The 15,069-nt window shown below is 43.0% G+C and overlaps 1 protein-coding gene across 2 annotated transcripts; it reads right to left on the reverse strand.

Moving 5' to 3' along the window:
* Positions 1-754: 754 nt before the first annotated feature.
* Positions 755-2,127, reverse strand: LOC147880678 (transcription termination factor MTERF8, chloroplastic-like). 2 transcript variants are annotated; one of them, XM_087371148.1, is made up of 2 exons: positions 1,160-2,127; positions 947-989 (listed from the first exon to the last, which is right to left on the reverse strand). In XM_087371148.1, exons 1-2 carry the CDS (start codon positions 2,021-2,023, stop codon positions 978-980), a joined length of 876 nt encoding a protein of 291 aa, XP_087227274.1. In that variant the 5' UTR covers positions 2,024-2,127; the 3' UTR covers positions 947-977. The 2 variants fall into 2 exon arrangements, with proteins under 2 accessions (XP_087227273.1, XP_087227274.1); XM_087371147.1 differs by having other exon boundaries at positions 755-2,127.
* Between the last annotated feature and the right edge of the window lie 12,942 nt (positions 2,128-15,069).

The raw sequence follows: 15,069 nt of genomic DNA on the forward strand, positions 1-15,069 counted from the left end.
GGCAGCAGTAGCAGACCCACAGCAGTCAGCCCAGACCAGCACCAGTCAGCCAGCAGCAGCAGGAGGGGTCCAAACCTATAAACAGGGCTCCCCCTCTCCTCATTCAGGATCAGCCCAGGAGCCCCTCAGCCAGCAGTTCAGCCCAGAAGGTCCTCAACCTGGACAGCAGCAGCGAAGGAGCAGCCTGCCTTTCTCGATCTCCGTCCTCACAGGAAGCGTCTCCCTTCATTCAGTTGTTCCAATGTCTACAGGCCACAGTTGTATTCAATCTTTTGGCTCAGCAATAAACAGTAAAGACTCCCTTTGGAGGGGGAAGGCTGTCACCATCACGAGTATTGTGTGCGTCTCGGCTAGCAGTTCATGCATTCACGCAGCAGAAGCTAGAGAGATGGGGAGTTAGTCATCTCGCCTATTACATATATAGTTGAAGGTGAACCCAGCTAGTGAGCAAGGCTGCGCTTGAGATGAGGGGAACTAATAGCAGAAAAGCACTGCTAATACTCTGAGTGCAAATTGGAAAAACAATATGTGCCAGCTTAATCATGCTCACCTACAGAGAATAAACAGCTACGGGGAAACAGGTGCAAGAACTGATTTTTCAATACTGATGAGGGGAAGTAATAGCAGAAAAGCACTTGCTAATACTCGAGCGTAAATTTTCATTTACTTGGAAAAACGCTATATGCCAGCTTAATATCATGACAGAGAATAACTTGCTACGGATAAACAGGTGTGGGAACTGATTCAAAAGTGGTTTTTCAACTAATGGAGGCAAGAGATTCATCAGCAGAAAGCATAATGTCTGACTTGGTGGACGAAAGGAATTTAAATGTCCTGACCAAAGATGACACGTTTAAGGCTGCAAGTTTGTTGCGGATATTCGTTCAGGCCTTGAATATCTCTCGAAGTCTTTATCGCTGCGTGCCAGTACCGCTGATAAACTCAACTCGCCCTTGAGCTTTCCTTCCCTTTTCAACTCAGCGACCACACTGAAACGAGGAATGATTCTCTTTTCAAGGTTAAGTGTCAAATACGGAGGAAATTTTATAATTTCGCTAATGTCCCGGCCCAATACGTCAACTAAATAGTCAATTTTCTTGGAGACAAGAGTGACGCTGATGCGAAATATGGTGGGGCTTCTGCATAATAGTTGACCGACCTCCTCGGAAGTGAATCCCCGAGTCATCAACCAACGGAATCGCGCTTGCAAAAACTCTGTTCTTATATTGCATAATACGGACATAGCTCGGCAAAGTTCAAAACTGTCCTTGTCCAATCCAAATTCTTCAAATGCGCCCAACTTCGTCACCAGACTCTCAGCCCGTACCACAAACACACGCGGGTGGACAAGCAACATTTTGAGAACAAGTTCGACGCCTAGTCCGTGTTTCTGAAGACATCGAAGTCTGTCGGAGACATTAACGCATAAGATTCCCGGCCACTTAGAAACGATCTTGGAGAGGTCCCGAGGGTGCATACCCATAGCTTGCAGATCAGCATGACGCTGCTGTAGGGTCTTAGTGCTCATTGACAACAACCTAGGGGAAAAACCAGCCAATCGCGTCACCATTATCTTTTTATCCAGTCCCAAAACCTCAAAGAACTCCCATTTACGTCGAAGACTATCCTTCCGACAATTCGCTAATGAGGGGGTACGAACGAGGAGCTTGACAGATTCTTCGAAGCTCAAGTTGAAGGACTGGAGAAGGTCCAAGACGGATACAATTCGTTCGTCGGGGGTGGCAGATAGAAACTTGAAAACACGGGGTTTGGAGAGCAACGAGACTGGCACCTGGTCTCGGAGGAGGAGGTGGATTTTCCGCCACTGTGCTGCAAGGACGGGGGGAGGGGAATCTGCGAGGCATTGGAGGGAGGCAGCGGAGAAGCCAAGCTGTCGGAAAGTGGGGATGATGTCGAAGGCAGGAGGCTGCGGCTGAGCAATATCGTGTGAGAGGTGAGATCCGAAGCATCGGCAAGGAGCGATGAGGAAGGGGATGGCGAGAGATCTGCGAGCTGGAATCATGGTGAGTTAAGAAGAAATCAAATGCATGGTGAGTATGTGTGTCTCTCTCGCTCGCTTGTTAGCTATGGAGCTCGCCATAGCCTCCATAGCCGGAGTTCAGAGAAAGAGACTCCATAGCCGGAGTTTAGAGACATCCCTTTAGACATACACAAAGGAGAGAGACGACCCATTCTCCAACGGAATTGCCATCGGGATACCATTCCCTTATGGAATCCCATCTCGGCCCATTCTCGAACTTTGCCACCTCATCCTTCTTGCCACAATGCGGTCTGTCCAGCACTTTCCCATAAGAATGTCTCCAAGGTCGATGTTCCCCTGCCTCGACATCGACACATGACTTACGAGTGAATACATGCAACGCTCCCATGCATGGGTAGCACGGGTGCACCATGACGTGGCCAACACTTGGTGTGTTGATTTGTGGCACAAACACGGGCAATGCTCGTAATCTTGGGCATCATTATTCATGTGACCCAAGGTTAGGGTTTTGAACCATGCGCCTCCCCTTGACACCAGGTGGAGTATTTATTTTATTTCAATCTTATGTCTGCTTAATGTGTAACCACATTTCCTCGGGTGGGCGAGCACTAGGTAGTGTGTAAAGGGCGTAAGAATCATCAATGGAATTGAGTATCCGCACCACCGATGTCTACACAATTTGGAGTAGAACCTTCAACTATTCATGCACATACAATTTCAAAATCACCACCATCATGTGAGCAACTTCTCTTCGCTATGTCAAGAGAAAGAAGCTAAGGTTGCTCTCTCTCTCTCTCTCTCTCTCTCTCTCTCTCTCTCTCTCTCTCTCTCTCGTTTCTCTTGGCCTTATCATTTAATCATTTACATCACTGTCATCAATCTCAATCATTCCGTCAATGAAAGCATTGTCACTTGGGGTTGTAGAAAAAATCGAGAGAGAGACTTGCCCAAGTAGAAATATTTTAACAACACTTATAAGATAAAACACCCCTTACTCTAACACCCCTCTTAGCTCTTGCTTGTACCCACACGCTGAAATAAATACTCCTATTGCTCCCAAAAAAAGTGCCTTGAAGGTCAACTTTAGGCTGAAGTAAATACTCTTATTGCTTCCAAGAAGTTGCCTTCGTAAGACGGTCAACAACATTCTATTTTGTTGAACAATAAGCAAGCACCACCACACCATCTTGAATAAGCTATAAGATGAAATGACAATCCATTGTAATAATCTTCTTACAATCATGGAGGGATGCAACTTTTGCTATCACACTAGATCAATAATTTGCTAACTCAGACAACTTGACCTTAGGCCATTCTTGTTACACAATCCTCTGCTTTCATCAACGAGAGAGCCACCATCTATTGGTTGTTGCTTCTCCAAAAAATGAGACCTCATCCAAACAAGAAACAATAACAAATATTAGACTCCCCAGAATCAAGGTCTCCACCGTAGTCTATGTATTCGTCTCCCTACAAATAGAAAATGCCAAAGTCTATGTATTTCAGCTCCCTAATCTAAGGATCTTTTTCTTCTCCATAGTCCCAAAGCCCCCTTTAATTTCTAGAGGTTCTCTCCCTCTCAAAGTTCATTAGCCATAAGTTGCAAAATTCCTTAGCCTCACCATAATTATGGAAAGGAATCTAAAAGCGGGATTTTGGAGTTCGAGATCGAGGGAAGTGAAAGAAGCGGGGCCAAAAGGATCGTGAATCAAAGAAAGCGAGAAGACAAATCCAAGGCCATCGACCAAATCCCAAGGAAGTGGCAATCATATTTTTCTCTCAATAAAGTTTTTACTTTATAAAATCTAGAAAATTCTCATTTTAAAAATGATGAGCCCAGAAAGAGATGAATCAATTAGGAAGAGATAGAAAAGAGCTAGAAAGGAAAAGATAATTATGGAAGAGGAAATACATGAGAAAGCACATAACGAAACTCAAGAGGATAATGTGGAAATGGAGGACATAGACTACAGGGATTATGAAATTATGTATTCAAAATTCATTAAACTTGAAACTCGAATGCAAAACATAGAAACACAGTTAGGAACTATTAATGATACATTGAAATCCCTAATTGAAGCCATAACCAAGCTATCTGATTCTCAATCGATAACTCCTATGGCACAATCACCGATTCCTCCTAGCCAAGTTGAGAGGTCCACCTCTCAACTTAAAGAAACCTCTAATATTCTTAAGAACTTCAAGCCACTAATATTCCTGAGGACTTAAAGAAACCTCTAATATGCCAATGAACAGCCCTAACCCCAGGGCTAAAAAGGGGCAGAAGAAGAATGTTAGATAAAACAATGACTTTCTTGACTCTCAATATTAGAGGATTGATGGATCCTGGTAGAAGTGAAGAATTAGCCTTCTAATTAAGAGCTAATTTACTATCACCTCTCTTCTTACATTGCAAGAAGTCAAGGCAAGTACGTAAACCCTTGAGGATAGACTAAAAGTAATAGACAGAAGAAGGATTTGGTATTACACTAGTCATGAGGATGGCAAAGGAGGCACAGCTTTAGGTATCTTGTCCGACTGCAAGGATTGTATTTCTCAGGTTATCACAGATGTCCATAACAGATGGTTAATGCTGCAGTATTGGGTGAAAGAAGCTGATGTTTCTGTCATTTCTGTTTATGCTCCTAACTCAACTTCAGAAAGAAGGGGTTTATGGGAATCTCTACAATGCTCAAATGGCAATTGCATAATAATGGGTGACTTCAATATGGTAGAGAACAAAACAGACAGATGGAAGGGAATGGGCACATGCATCAGAGGATCTGAACTACTTGATTGGGAAGAGTGTAAAGAACACTGGCAGCTGGTTGATGTCAGTAACAACAGAGAGTTTACTTGGAGCAACAGTCAAGTAGGGGAAAATAGAAGGGAGGCTAGACTAGACAAATTCTATATTTCCCAAAACTTGTTGAACAGACATCTTTCTTTAAGAGTGGTAACATAACTCTTCCTTAAGCTTCTCAAATCACAACAAGCCTATCTTGTTGAGATCTGACTTTGGATCAAGGGAGAGGAGTCCCTCCTGGTTCAAAGCTGACCCAAACTTTTCCAGTTTGAGAGTGTGCAGAACTTAATAAAGATGGCATGGTATAGTGCTTTCTCAAAGCACACTTCAGCCTCGCATGCTTGGGAACTAGCTGTCAAGGATACTCAGAATATTCTAAGAATAGCCAATAAGAAAAGGGCTTAGTTCAGGGCTCAACGGATGGATTGCATTCAAGATAATGTCAACACTTTAGAGCAAAAAGTCAAAGAGGGTGATGAAGAGGCTCATGCAGACTTAAACAAGGCAAAAAGAGAGCTCAGAAAGCAAGAACAACTCAGGCTAAATGACTCCAAAGTGTACTATAGAGACTAGTGGGCTAGAAAGATTAACATGCCCACTAAGGAAACCTTTAGAATTGTCAGAAGGAAAAGATGTCAAGAGGAGATTCCCCTCCTTAAAAAGACCAATTGGCCCTCAATTGAATATATTCAAAGCCACTTCAAGGATCTACTCTCCAACACTTGCCCTCCTAAAGGACACTCAAAGAGCAAGACAACTCTATCAAATAATAAGGGATAAGGCTATTAATCTTTTGACCTCCCCTATCTAAAAAAGGCCCTTCAGCTTAGAGGAGTTGAAAGAAGCTGTAACTGTCATGGCAGATGGGAAGACCCCAGGGGAAGATGGTCTACCCATTGAGTTCTACAAATTTGTTTGGGAGCTAATTGGACCATACCTTTTACTGCTATGGCAGGAAAGTGTTATCAAAGGTTTTGCTCCCCTTCACATAAATGGAGGAATTATAAAACTGATTCCTAAGGAGGACCCTAAGGATGATTAAAAAAATTGGAGACCTCTTACAATGTTGAACTGTAGCTACACAATATTTGCCAAAGCTTTGGCTCTAACGATTCAAGGCAAAATGAAGGATTGGATTCTTCCAGAGCAAAAAGGTTTCATCAAAGGATGTCACCTTCTTGAAGCTATCATCAACATTTGGGAAGGGTGTGGGTATCCTAAGGAAACCAAACAAGATATCCATTTTCTTAAGGTTGATTTTGATAAAGCCTATGATGGGGCTGGAGTGGGACTTTATAATCCAATCTTTGCAGGATATGGGGATGGGCCCCTTTTTTGTCTCAAGTGTTAAGCTTCTGCTCACCAATGCTATAGCTAGGGTCAATGTCCATGGTATTATGAGTGACCCCTTCTTTCTCAAAAGATCAATCATACAAGGTTGCCCTCTAGCTCCTCTTTTATTTGTAATTGCTGCAAATTCTCTAGGATGGCTTCTTAGAAGCCAAATACAAGAGGGATCTCTGAAAGGGATAGAACTGAGTAATGGTAAACAATTATTATGCCACCTTGACTCCTAGAAACACTGATCAACATGTTAGGTGTGTAATGGACTGCCTGGAAGTTTTCTATCAAGCCTCAGGTTCATGTATTAATCACTCCAAAACAGGCTATGCTACTATCAGTGGGAAAGATTAGGTGGTTCTCCAACGGCTAGTCTGCATGAAGATACAGAAAGGTACAGTTTTCAGACTCTTGGAGATACCAATGGGGTTTGATGTCACAATGAAACAGAGGTGGGACTGGGTATTGGACAGATTCCAGAAAAAGCTGGACAAATGGAGAAGCTTCCAAGACAATCTGGCTGGTAGGAAACTGGTCCTCAATCATTATCTCTATCCTATTGTTATTTTCTATCTTTCTTGTTGGTATCCATCCTAAACTAGTTTGGATAGATTTATCACGTTATGTAGATCCTTTTTATGGGGGGCTTCTAACAAAATTTCTAAGGTAAGATGGGAATATTGTATCAAACCCAAAGAAGAAGGGGGGTCTAGGGGTGATTGACATTTCCTCTGCTGCCAAAAAACTTTCTACCACCTCGATTATCAAAGTTGCTCTCCATCCAGAGGAGGATTGGGCCCAGTTGTTGTTGAGAAACATGAACTATATTAGACCATGCAGAGCATCTAATTGGAATAAGTATCCCTTTATCTCTACTCTTTCTAACCCTAAACCTTGTAAATCCAAGGGATGTCCCCTATGGAAGTCTATCTAGGGAGCTTTTGAAGAGATAAAAGCTTATATCCTCGTCTCTGGCAAAGGTAACTTCATGTTAATTGATTCTATTTGGGTGTCTTCTATATATAGATCTGCCAATTCACAGTTGCAGCTAGCTTATTAAGAAAGGGCTTCAAACTTAGGGGTAGCTTTGGAATAGAGAGCATATCAAATGGAAATACTAGCTTGAAATCAGAAGAGAGTTCTCCTTAACCAATCAACATCAAAGACTGATTATGGGAAGAATGGAATTATGGCAAGGGGATGTGACTTGGAAGGGAGGTTCAGTACTATGCATGCACAAGGAGTTTAGCTAGGTGGGGTGCTCGCCCATCCCAACTCCCATAGCTGATATGGAGGATCTATTTAGAACTCTTAACGACAGGTGGAAATTGAATGATGATAGAGCCAAATGGTACCTCAGATTCCACAGAATTTGGATTAGGAATATGCCTGAGAAAATGTCTTGTCTTGCTTGGCTAATCCTTCATAAGCTAGTATGGTCTAATTCAAGAGGACTCATCATTGGTAAAGGGGATGGCAAGTGTATGAGATGTTTAAATTCTGTTGAAGATGTCTTCCATCTTTTTGTTGCTTGCCCTCATGCCAGAAAGGTATGGAAATTTATTCAGATGGAATGTGGTGAGCCTATTAACTGGAAAGCTATTCTTCTAGGAGATGCTTACAGAATAAGGCATGAGCCATGGTTTCTCATCAGGGCCCATGCACTCTGGTTCATCTGGATATCTAGAAATAACTTTCAATTTAATCATAAAGATATTTCTACTGATGCTATGTTTGTTGCATGGTGGAACATGAAAAAAGGAGACTTGACTTTTTTATTAGTGCATACAACCTTGAACACTAGAGGTTAAGTGCAGATATTTCCAGACACAAGCGCTCTTGTTTTATTTCAGATGATCATGCAAAGTTACCCCCCTTTCTTCAAAGAAGATCTGCAACAACTGGGGATCCCCTACTAGTGTTGCTACTGGTCCCATTCACTCTACCTCTATTGTGGGTTGCCTCTCCATCTAATCCCCCTTTGTGGCTATGGACTCATCAAAACAGCCTCAAGATGCCTCTCCTGGAGCCAACATATAGCTCTCTGGTTCTGGATTTTTTACTCATCTCACTCTTACCCTTGCTGATCTCACCCACGTGCTCCCTATGTCAGGACAAGATCTGTCCTCTATGTCTATTGATCCTCTCCAGGGCCTTGCTGCTGCTTAGGGACTTTCTACAGATACTACTGCTGCTTAGGGACACTTTACATACACTTTTGTTGCTGCTGCCTTAGATTCAAAGAAAGAAACTTCTAGATTTTCATTTCATCTTTGAAAAGACACTTTGGACCTTTTTGGGATTTTATACTTTTGTTGTTCTTTAGGATGTAAGGGCTCTTTAGCCACAATAAACAGCTCTGGAGACTGGTTCTATCTTTTTGATGTATTACATTATATAAAGCAATAAAGACACATTACTTTTCTACTCAAAAAAAGAAAAGACAAAAGAAACCTCTAATATTCTCAAGGACTTAAAGAAACCTCTTATATACTTAAGGACTTGAAGCTACCAATTTTCAATGGGGAAGAGAAAGAACGCAACAAGGATGTGATGAATACATTCTTGCAAAAATGGCAAGACTTCCATCGACGTAGGAATACCCCTCCTGAAAAAAGTTGTGGAAGTAAGTCTTTCCCTTGGACATAAAGCTTATAGATGGTGGATGAGCCTCAGAGAAAATGATAGAATTTCTAGGTATCGGGTTGAATTTGAACAAGCCTTTTTACTAAAAAATGAACTAGAAAGAGCGTGGGAGGCTTGGGATTGCATTATGGGCAAGAACACTCTAGTCCAGTACATAGTGAATTATAGGGAGGTAGTCAAAGGGATCAATGAATTCCAGAAGATAAGATGTTTCGTGAGAGGTCTCAAAGACAATTATAAGGTTGAGGTGAGAAGAAATTCTCCCAAAACCTTTGAAGAAGCAATTAAGTATGCCCAAATATACGATGATACGATGAGGAAATCCAAAGCTGAAACTTCGAACAAACATGTTTTTTCCTAAGTTTAACAAATTTCCCAATCTGAAAAGAAAGGGGCACTTTAAGAAGGAGGCTTCTCAAGCACCACCTAAGAAACCTCAAACACAAAAATATCCTCTCTTGAAGAAAGAGGATTATGAAAGAGCCAAGGAGGAAAATCTTTGCTTCAAATGTTTGGGCACAGACCATGCTACTTGGAACTACCCTAAAAACAAACAAATGGGAGCTAAAGCCCCAAATAGACCTCTATAAAACCAAGTACATGCGGTGCAGGTGTTGTCACTTAATGGTACTGAGAAGTACACTGAGGTAGAGGTCTATCATGAGGATAACACCCACATGTGTTGTCTATCATCGGCATTGTGGCAGCCCACATTTGGTCCTCATGATTTAATGAGGATGCCTGGAAAAATAAAGGGGGAAAGGGTAAGAATTATGGTCGATGATACTGCAACACATAATTTCTTGAACTACTTGTTAGTTAAGAAATTATAGTTGCCTGAGAGTTGAAGAGCACATAAATATGTGGTCTCTCTGGCAAAGGGCAATGATAAAAACATTTGGGACACCATGATATATGGTGTAGAGGTGGATATTCAAGGATTTCAAAATTATGCATCCCAATCAAACTGATGTTCTTCTTGGTCGAGAATAGTTGTATAGTCTTGGGCATAGCTTATGGCAGAGTTATCTAAATAACTCCATTATGTTTGAAAAAGATGGTAGAGTCTTCTAGATTTAGGGAGAACATGATGTGCCCAACTCTCCTCTTATTTGTTTGATGGAATTGGAATGACTGCTACACCAAGAAGAATGGGTAGTATATCTCTATGAACGTACTTTTATTGGTGATTTTATGTCTTTTGCATCAAAAAGAAGTAGTTTTGTTTTTAATAATGTTAAAAAGTATAAATCTTGTTTTAACAATTTAATGGTTGAATTTAAAGATGTTTTCCCATCTGATTTGCCTGAAGGTTTACCCCCTGAGAGAGAAAGTAGATCATAAATAGACTTAATTCCCAGATCTACCCCTGTTTGTAAAGCCCCATATAGGCTTAGTCAAAAGAGAAACTTGAGGTCAAAAGACAACTAACAGAATACCTTAGGAAGGGCCAAATTCAACCAAGAAGCTCACCTTGGTCGGCACCAATTTTATGGGTAAAGAAAAAGGATGGTACTATACGTTATATGCATGGATTACCAAGAATTAAATAAAATCACGATAAAAAATAAGTATCCTATGCCTCACATTGACGAGCTCTTTGATCAAATGCAAGGGAGAAAATATTTTACTGAAATTGATTTAAGGTTAGGATATCACCAAGTATGAATTAGAGAAGAGGAAGTCCCTAAGACATGATTTTATACTAGGTATGGGCATTATCAATTTAGTAATGCCACTTGGTTTAACAAATGATCCAGCAACTTTCATAACACTTACGAATAGTGTCTTAAGGCCATATTTAGGAAAAATTATTGTAGTACTTTAAGATGATATCCTTATTAACAGTAAGACCAAAGAAAAACACTTCGAACATTTGCGAAACATATTCCAGCTACTTAAAGATAACTATCATTTTGCTAAAGAATCCAAATGTGAACTCTTTGCAAAAGAAGTAAAGTACTTGGGACATATAGTATATTTGTATGGATCCTGAAAAAGTAAGGGCCATACTAAAATGGTCACATCCTACAAACCTAGAAGAATTACATATATTATTGGGTTTGTCTAGACTCTATAGGAGATTCATCCAAGATTATCCTAAGATTGATGTTTTGATGGCGGACCAACTTAAGGGGAAGGGAAGCACCTTCATATGGGATGAACCTCAGAAGAGGAGTTTTGAAAAATTTAAAAGTAGCTATAGCAGCAGCTCATGTCTTAAAGGTAGTGGATCCCAATGAACCATTTGTGGTTGAGATAGATGCTAGTGACTTTGCTATTGGGGCGGTAGTTTTACAAAAGGGTCGACTCATGGCTTTTGAAAGCAAGAAGTTAGACCATGCCCAATGGAATTACTTGGCATATGAGAAGGAACTATATGCTATAGTCTATGCTTTGAAGAAGTGGAGGCACTATTTGTATGGTGCCAAAATCGAGATCATCTTTGATCAAGAAAGTATTAACTAGATTTGCAATCAGCCAAAGCTTAAAGGTGGAAAATATAGATGGGTTGAATTAATGCAAGAGTTTGATATACAATTGACATATCGAAAGCGTAAGTTCAATGTGGTAGCAGACTCCCTTAGCCGAATGCCAATTGTTAGTGAATTGAGTTTTACTCAATTTCAGAATGATTTCCTAAAGTCCTTTAAAAGCAAATGTGAGTTTGATCCTCACTTCTCTGAAATATGGAAAGCAATTAGAAATAGGGATCCAACTAATCAAGAGGCTTTTACTAAGGAGTCACATGGAAATGGTAATACATCATAGGTTGGTGATAAAGAACTCAAGTGGAAAAAATTCTACACCCATTGGAGATTCCATCTAGGAAATGAGAAAACATCTCCATGGATTTTATTGTGGGGTTACCTAGGACACGAAGGGGTCACAACTCTGTGTGGGTAATTGTGGATCGGTTGACCAAGATGGCTCACTTTATTCTAACCAATGAGATGTTAAGACTTCAGAATTAGCAAAGCTATTTGTGGAGCATATCTATAGGTTGTATGGGCTACCAGCCAGTATTGTTCGTGATCGAGATAGCAAATTTAGGAGCCATTTTTGGAGGAATGTGTTTATGAGGTTGGAAACTACGTTGAATATGAGCACTATGGATCATCCATAGAGTGATGGTCAAATTGAAAGGGTCAATCAGATCATTGAGGATATGCTTTGAGCATATGTAAGTAAACAGAAAACTAATTTAGAACAATATTTTCCCTTTTTAGAATTTGCATATAATAGTGCCAAACATTCTGCCATAGGTTTTAGTCCATTGATGATGATGTATGGATTTCAACCAAGAGTCCCAATGGCAGTGGGACTCAAAAAAGAGAAGGTTCAAGTGGCCAAAGACTTTCTTGAAGATATGAATCAAATGCTTAAGTTAGCTAAAGATAGCATAAGTAGAGCTCAGGATAGAGCACAAAGTTACACAAACCGTCACCATAGAAGGTTGGAGTTTGAAGTAGATGAGAAAGCCTACCTATGGATACCTGAATCTTCAGAATCTCTAAAGACAGGTAAATGTCCGAAGTTGTCTCATAGGGTTTGTGGACCATTTACAATACTTAAGAAAATTGGAGAACTTGCTTACAAATTAGCCTTACCCGTGGGATGTAGAGTACATCCAATTTTTCATGTTAGTAGGCTTAAAGGGAAGTTAGGAGATCATGATAATCTCATTGGAAATGAAGTCCTAGTTGAGCTCATCGAACCTACATCTTTACCACATGAACCGAAAAGAATTTCAGATAGACAAGAAAAAAGAACATGACATACAATATGGCAAGAATTTTTGGTTAAGTGGAAAGATAAATATGAAGAGAGTTCAACATGGGAAAGGGTAAGCAAGCTCTAGAGGATGTTTCCCAATTTCGTTTTCAAGGATGTAAACCATTCTTAAGGGGAAGGGAATGTTACGTCATCCATAATCATGGAAGCCTAAGGCTTGGTTATGGTGAGGCATGAGACCAACATGACTTGACAGGACTTTGAGAGCTTGGGTCTAGCTTTATTCCTAGGCCTAGGCATTAATGAAGAGGAGCAAAGGGAAGCGGCTAGAATAGTAAGCTCCTTTGTGGGACACGTGGCACTAATGAAGAAGCCATTTGGCAAGTGCTGGGCTCAAGGGTGGACTCTAGAGTGGGGAGCTCTTTGTGGGACACGTGGCACTAATGAAGAAGCCATTTGGCAAGTGCTAGGCTCAAGGATGGATTCTAGAGAGGGGAGCTCAGAAAAGGAATGAAGGAATGGAAGGAGCTCATGGTTGGAATCCTTGGTTTGGGAGGTAAATGAAGCAAAGCCCTCGATAGTTGTTTAACATCCTTCCCATGTGGTTGTGCCTGCACCCCATTCCCTCCCTCTCCCTAGTCTCCCCTTACCTACCTCCCACCCCAATTCTCCCCTTCCCCCCCACCTCCCCTTGCCCTATGGCCATAGCCTCAACACCCCCCTTCCCTAATGTTTCTCCCCCTCGAGTCCCTGCCACTCCCCTCCCTCCCCTATGGCGATTACTACCCCCATCCCCTCCCCTCCCTTCCACTAGCCTCTCTTAGCTACCCTCCACCCTCCCCCCCTTGGACACCCTTGCCAGCCCTTCTCTACCTTAACAGTTGCACCTGCACCCCCCTTTGCTACCCCTCCTCCCCCCTTGATGCCCTCTTGCTCCCCTTCCACCCCCATGACTACCATACCCCTCCCCTTCCTCCCCCTAGCCTCTCCTCTCTACCCTCTTCCCACCTCTCCCCCCATGGCTCTGGCCACACTCCACCTCCCCTCCCTTAGGCCTCCCTCTCCTTACCTACCTGCCCCACAACCACAACTGTGCCCCCCCTCTCCACCCACCTCTCTCCCCTACACTCCCCTCATCTCAAGCCTATGGCCAACTCCACACCCCCTACTCTACACTAGGGCTCCTCTTCCCTTGCCTCCCTAGCCTACGGTCATGCCTGCACCTGCCGCTCCCCTCCACCCAGCTCTCCCCGCTCCCTTTCCCCCATTGATATGGTTGCACCCCTTCCCCTACCATCACCTCACCTTGCTCCTCCCTCCTCATATCTCTAGTCCTTTGGCCCCGTTGTAGTACTCACCTCCCCTCACCATCGCCTCACCTTGCTCCTCTCTCCTCACATCTCTAGCCCTATAGCCCCCTCGTAGTACTCATCTCCCCTACCCTCCCCTCACCATCGCCTCAGGGCTCACCTCTTTAGCCCTCTGGCCCCCTCGTAGTACTCATCTCCCCTCCCCTCCCCTCACCATAGCCTCACCTTGCTCCTCTCTCCTCACATCTCTGGCCCTCCAACCCTCTCATAGTACTGATCTCCCCTCCCCTCCCCTCACCCCCCATTCCCCAATGGCCATAGGTGCACCCCCTCCCCTCCCTACCCCTAGTATCCTTCCACCCACCTCTCCCCTACCCTCCCTTCCCCCCTTGCCATAGCCACATAGTTTGCCCTCCCTCCCCCTTGCAACACTCTTCTCCTCTAATTTACTCTTCCCTCCCTCCCCCTCCCAAGGCTCCTCTCCTCTCGGTGCCCTCTCATCACCCTCCTCTCCCCTTGTTTCCCTAGCACTCCCGTCTCCTCACAACACTCCTCTCCCCTTGCCTCCCTTATAGCATTCATCTCCCCTTGCCCTCCCTCGCTGTCACAACTCTCCTCTCCTCTCATTCCCCCTAGACGCCCTCCCCCTCACAATGCTCCTCTCATCTCATTACCCCCTCATGATGCTCCTCTCCCCTTGCCTCCCTAGCACTCCCACCCCTCACAACACTCCTCTCCCCTCCCCTCCCCCTCGATAAAGAATGTAGCAACACCCTCCATCCTCCCTATTCCTAGCCTCCAATCCACCCACCTTTCCCCTACCCTCTCCTCCCCTCCCTCTAGGGATGTGGCCGCACCCCCCTCTACTACCCTAGCCTACCCTATCCCAGCTTCCCCCTTGTTCTCTCCCTCCCTAGCTGTGACAACACCCTGACCCCTCCTCCCCTTGCCTCTCCACCTACCTTCATCCCCCCTTACCCTCCCTTCCCCCTCCCTTCCCTTCCCGCCCTCCCCTCCTTAAAGTTTATGTAAATTTATAATTTCATTTTAGAAAATACTAAACAGATTTGAGCTCAATTTGAGAAATAATATTTGGACAGTGGATTTCAAAGTTAGCTTGTTCTATTCATGCTTTGATTCTTTTCTCTCTTCTTTGCTCCTCTTTCTCTTGTGGGGATGGAAGGAATGCGTTATGGGTGGGGTGACGTTCTTCATATAAGAGAAGGGGA

Source organism: Dipteris shenzhenensis, chromosome 32 (genome assembly GCF_047967505.1).
Source record: "Dipteris shenzhenensis isolate YYH24624 ecotype China chromosome 32, Dip_SZ_1.0, whole genome shotgun sequence".
Lineage (NCBI taxonomy): Eukaryota > Viridiplantae > Streptophyta > Polypodiopsida > Gleicheniales > Dipteridaceae > Dipteris > Dipteris shenzhenensis.

What these genes read in the sequence shown, in the direction of transcription:
- LOC147880678 (XM_087371147.1), bottom strand. Translation starts at nt 2,023, where the DNA reads ATGATTCCAGCTCGCAGATCTCTCGCCATCCCCTTCCTCATCGCTCCT.